This window comes from Penaeus vannamei, chromosome 23 (genome assembly GCF_042767895.1).
Source record: "Penaeus vannamei isolate JL-2024 chromosome 23, ASM4276789v1, whole genome shotgun sequence".
NCBI lineage: Eukaryota > Metazoa > Arthropoda > Malacostraca > Decapoda > Penaeidae > Penaeus > Penaeus vannamei.
In genome coordinates this window covers 38,307,103-38,311,833 of record NC_091571.1, presented here as the reverse complement: position 1 = coordinate 38,311,833, position 4,731 = coordinate 38,307,103, and the positions used below count along the sequence as shown (strand labels likewise).

The 4,731-nt window shown below is 59.2% G+C and overlaps 1 protein-coding gene across 3 annotated transcripts in view; it reads left to right on the top strand.

The window, feature by feature from the left end:
* Positions 1-2,887: 2,887 nt before the first annotated feature.
* Positions 2,888-4,731, top strand: part of LOC113825221 (guanine nucleotide exchange factor DBS-like) — a 482,891-nt gene continuing 481,047 nt past the window's right edge. For all 3 annotated transcript variants that reach the window (XM_070137359.1, XM_070137357.1, XM_070137356.1), the window contains exon 1: positions 2,888-4,731. This exon is cut by the window's right edge and continues 603 nt beyond it. In XM_070137359.1, coding sequence (XP_069993460.1) covers positions 3,279-4,731 — 1,453 coding nt within the window. In that variant the 5' untranslated portion in view covers positions 2,888-3,278.

Here is a 4,731-nt window from a genome sequence, read left to right as displayed (position 1 = left end):
CTTCCAGGAACGTGTTGTCGGGGCGGCAGGTGTCAGATTGATTCTTGCCAGCGCTCTTTGGCGAAGGGGAAAGGCTGGATCAGTAGCATCTCGAGGAGGGGTCGTGGTTTCTGTTTTGAGGATTGTTCAGTGGAAATATAGCCATTAAAATCATTTTGTTCATTTTTTTTGAAAATTGAAGAGGCAAAAGTGATCGACATTATTCAACGTAACATCCGTAACTATTGTGACGTCATCAAAATAAACCCCCATGTTTTTTTTGTTTTTTTTTTCCAAAAATAGAATCAGACGCCATGCCACCTCCTTGACCTGCTACTGATCCAGCCTCTCCCGACGGCGAAGGGCTGGGCGCAGTCTGTCGAGCCGGAGACGGATCGGCGCTGACCCGGCCGAGGTCACGACGCCGCCAGGGAGGTCACGTCGGGTTGATATTGGGATTAGCGCTTGCTGTTGGGGATTTGCTTTCGTGTGTGCTTGTATGCATGCGTGTATTTCTGTATGTAAATATCGTGTGTATGTTTGGATGATTACGTACATATATGCACGCCTCTAATACATATGTATGTGCACACAAACACACACCTACACGCTCTGTGTCTAAAGATGAACGCGCTCATTCATGCAAACACAGAAACGTAACAAATAACATTACGTAAGAATCCCCAAAAGAACGTAATCTCGGAAATAGGCCTTCAAGTGTCAGAGCGAATCGCATGACCGGGAGGGAGTGACACGACGGGCAGGCGACCGGGAAATCGAACCCGTTTCGACGTGCCTTCTCGTCCGCCTCAAGAACCGAGATTACGCCACGGAACCCCAAGCGGCGCTCAGCTTGAACCGCGCCGTCTTGAGAGGCATCGGCCGCTGGTTCAGGGTCACGGGCTGTCATGCTCCGGATAGCGCGGGGGTGGGAGTGGGGGAGGGGGTGGGGAATGGGAATGGGTGGGGAGGGGGTTGGGTAAGGTAGGTTCGCGGGGTCGGGGTGGGGGAAGGGGAGGGGAGAGGTGAGGGAAGGTAGGTTCGGGTGGAGGTTGTGTTGTGAGGGGGGTTACGGGTAGGAATTGAGGGGGAAGGGAATAGGTGGGGAGGGGGTTGGGTGAGGTTGGCTCGCGGGGTCGGGGTTGTGTTGTAAGGGGGTACGGATGGGTGGGGGAGGGGAAGGGGAATGGGTGGGGAGGGGTTGGGTGAGGTAGGCTCTAGTGGGGGTTGTGTTGTGAGGGGGGTACGGGTAGGAATTGAGGGGGAAGGGGAATGGGTGGGGAGGAGGTTGGGTAAGGTAGGCTCGCGTGGTCGGGGTTGTGTTGTAAGGGGGGTACGGATGGGTGGGGAGGGAAGGGTATGGGTGGGGTGGGGGTTGGGTAAGGTAGGTTCGCGGGGTCGGGGTTGTGTTGTGAGAGGGGGGGTACGGGTAGGATTTGAGGGGGACGGGTGGTTAGGGTTGGTATGGGTGGGGGTTGGGGATGAGGATAAGGAGGTGGGCGTGTTTGTGAGGGTCCTTGGCACTTCCTTAAGGGCAGGTGAAGCCTTAATTGCCGTTTTAGGGTCTTCGATTGATGTACATCCCCCCCCTTTTTTGTAGAAGTAAATCGTCTGTCATTCATGGCATTCGAGTGTGTGTTTGCCTTGCTCGTAACGCTGTTCAACTTCTCGTCCAAATTTTCTATTCCATTTTTCATTTTTTTTCCTAGTTCTTTTCGTCTCCTTTCATTCGCACCCTTTTTATCATCTTCCTCTTTGCTGCTTCTCCCTTTAAAGCATTTACTCTCCCCCCCCCCATCCCTTTGAAGATCCTCTTGGATTACACTTATTACTTGTTCTGTAGACCCTTTAGTGTTTTCTCTTGTCATCTTCCCTCGTTATTGTCTGCTGCTGCACTTCCTCCATCTCTTCTTCTTTTGTCTTTTCCGCTCCCTCCTTATTCTTCTGTTTCTTATTCCTCTTTTTTCTTGTCGTTCTCCTCGTCCTCCTTTACTCTTCTCTCCCTTTCTTCTCGTCTTCCTCCATCTCCTTCTCGCCTCTCGCTTCACTCCATTATCCCTTCTCTCTCATTATTCCACTTCCGCCGTCTTCTTTCCCCGTTATCGCTCCTCCTCTTCGCTTCCCTCTTCCGCCCCTTTCTCCGCATCGTTCTCGAGTCTTCTCCGCGTTCGGCGCCTGAAGGAAGGAAGGGAGGAAGGGAGGAGGGGCAGCGAGCGAAAGAGGAAGAGAGTAAATGCCGAATTAGCTTAATCATTGTAATAGCCACTTAAGTAAGCACGGAGACAAAAGGGGGAGGGAGACATAGACGCGTCTTAGTGATTATTCCGCTTCGTTTAATTCGTCTCTATTCCCCCGACGAGTTCCAAGACGGGAGAGGCCCTTGCTTTCGGAAGCGCACGGAGGCCCACTGCTTGCTCGCGCGGCCGCCGGGGGTCAGACGTAGGGCGAAGGCAGACAGACGCGCGAGGAGCCAGACATGCCGGAAGTAAAGAGCAGACGTGTTGGACAAGAGCCAGGGAAGGATGCGAGACTGCGGGGGAAGCAGTCGCTGAAATTTGGGAAAACGGTGCGATAGGGGAGAGAGAAAGGGGGAAGAACGGAAGTGCCGGTGGTTGGGAAGCTAGGGAGGGGGAGAAGGAGGGAGGGAGGGAGAGGAGACGGGGGAAGAAGGAAGGTATAAGGGTGAGAGAGAGGGGGAGGGAGGGAGGGAGGGAGGGAGAGAGAAAGAAAGAAAGAGAGACGGAGAAACCCGTGCATGCTCATGGCAGCGATGAATGCAGGTCCTCGTGCACAGGAGGCTGGTCGCGGACTGCAGGACCGAAATACGATAATCCACGGCGGGTTCGCATTCTGCACGTCAGCAGATCTATCGATAACAGGTATTCATTTTTCTTTGGCTTTCCAGGTAGAATTTCGGTCATGTTGCGAAGCGAGTGTTTTCACGAGCTCTGACCTTGGAGTACTTGGCGCGGGTCCCGCCGCTCGCGGTCAGGGCCTCCCGGGGGACTTCGTGATGAGGCAGCAGTAAATGACTTGTTGTGCTGGGCCTCCGAGTGCAGAGTGTCCCGAGTTCAAAGGCGACGGTGAATATGCTTGAGAGTGTGTGTGTGTTCTCGTGCAGTGTATTTTTAGGTGTTGTTGAAGATTGCATCCTGCAGATTCGGTGCATTTTCCGCTGATCGATATTGCGCGAGGAATAATGAGTGATCCTGCAGTGGCAAGAGACAGCCCGTCGGCGGAGGGATCGGGAGCAGCGAGTGCGAGCGCGGGAGGCCGCCCATAATGCCGCCCACTGCGCCATGTCCCGCCGACTATGGAACCTGCTGGAGTGGCTGGTGCCCGACCAGGGAGGAGATGCCGCCGCCGCCGCGCCCACCGCTCCAGCAGCCTTGCACCAGGACGCCGTCAGGCCGGGGACCGCGGGGCGCCGCACCCACACCCCCCGCCGCCCCACCACGCCCACGCTCTCCGCCAGCGGGGGGATCTACCAGGCGGGCGGCCAGGGCCTGGCGGCGACCCAGCTCCGCAGCAGTGTGAGTTACACCGAGGGCTGCGTGGACCGCAGGTACGACACCGGCGACGCTGCCAAAAGTCTGCTGGAAAAGTTGCGGACAAAAACTCCCGCCAAAGCCCGCCCTGACCCGGCAGACGCTGCGTCGCCAGTGACAAACAACAATGAAAACGAACCGGAAAGTAAGAATGTAAGTGCCGGAGGAGAAAAGAGGAAGGATGAGGCCAAGGGCTCCGTGGGCGGCGCGAGCGAGGAGAAGGCGCCCGTCGCGGGGCGGTCCCGGCGGCGGTCGCTGCCCGACTCGACGGAGGAGGCCCCGCGCCCGCACCCGCACCCGTCGGCCAGGTTCTCGCTGCCCAGGAAGTTCTCCATGCAGGCGTCGCGGCGCAGCTCTGCCATCCGGCGGAGGGTGGGCAAGGCCGGCGCTGACGTCATGCGGGCGAGCGTCGACGCCGCCAGGGACAAGGAGGGCGGGCCGCCGCACGCCGCGCAGAGGGCTGACGTCATCAGCACGTCGGACGAGGACGACGAGACGCGCGCCCGCGGCCAGATCAGGAGGAAGCCCACCAAGACGCGCAGCGACTACTCGCTCCACCTGGACGACTCGGCGCTGGGCAGCAGCTCCACGGACACGCCCGAGATCCTGAGCGACCCCCCGCGCGGCGGCCGCGACGGCGCGCCCGGCATCCTCACCTTCAGCACGGGGCAGCTCAGCGCCATGACCTCGAGTGTGCGAGACGCCGTGACCTCCATGGCGCGCGAGGCCGTGACCTCCGGCGCGCGCGATAGGGTCACCAACATCGCGGCGCCGAGCTACCTCCACGAAGCCGTCCTGAGCCTCGGCGACGGGCGGTTCTCGCCGTCGACCCCGGGGAAGAGGGACGTGGTGCTCCCGCCGCTCCACGGGGAGCCCCGCCCGCCCACGACGCCCACTGCCGGGCCCTTGGCCGCCATCACGCCCACCTCGAGCCTCAGGTCCAACCTCAAACACAAAGGGCAGCTCAGGAGGAAGAGGTCGGATTCGGGTCACTCGGTCACCTTCGACCTGCCGGAGGACTGCGACAACCTGGGCGGGGCGAAGGCGCGCTTCAAGGACGACGCGGAGCCGCTGTCCAAGTGCATGAAGGAGCAGTGTAACAGGTCGAAGCAGAGCAGCGGGAAGAAGGAGGCCACGGACAGCGACCGCACGCCCGACGCGGAGGAGCTCCCGGCGCTCCTGGCGAGGGCGGAGGCGGCGGAGG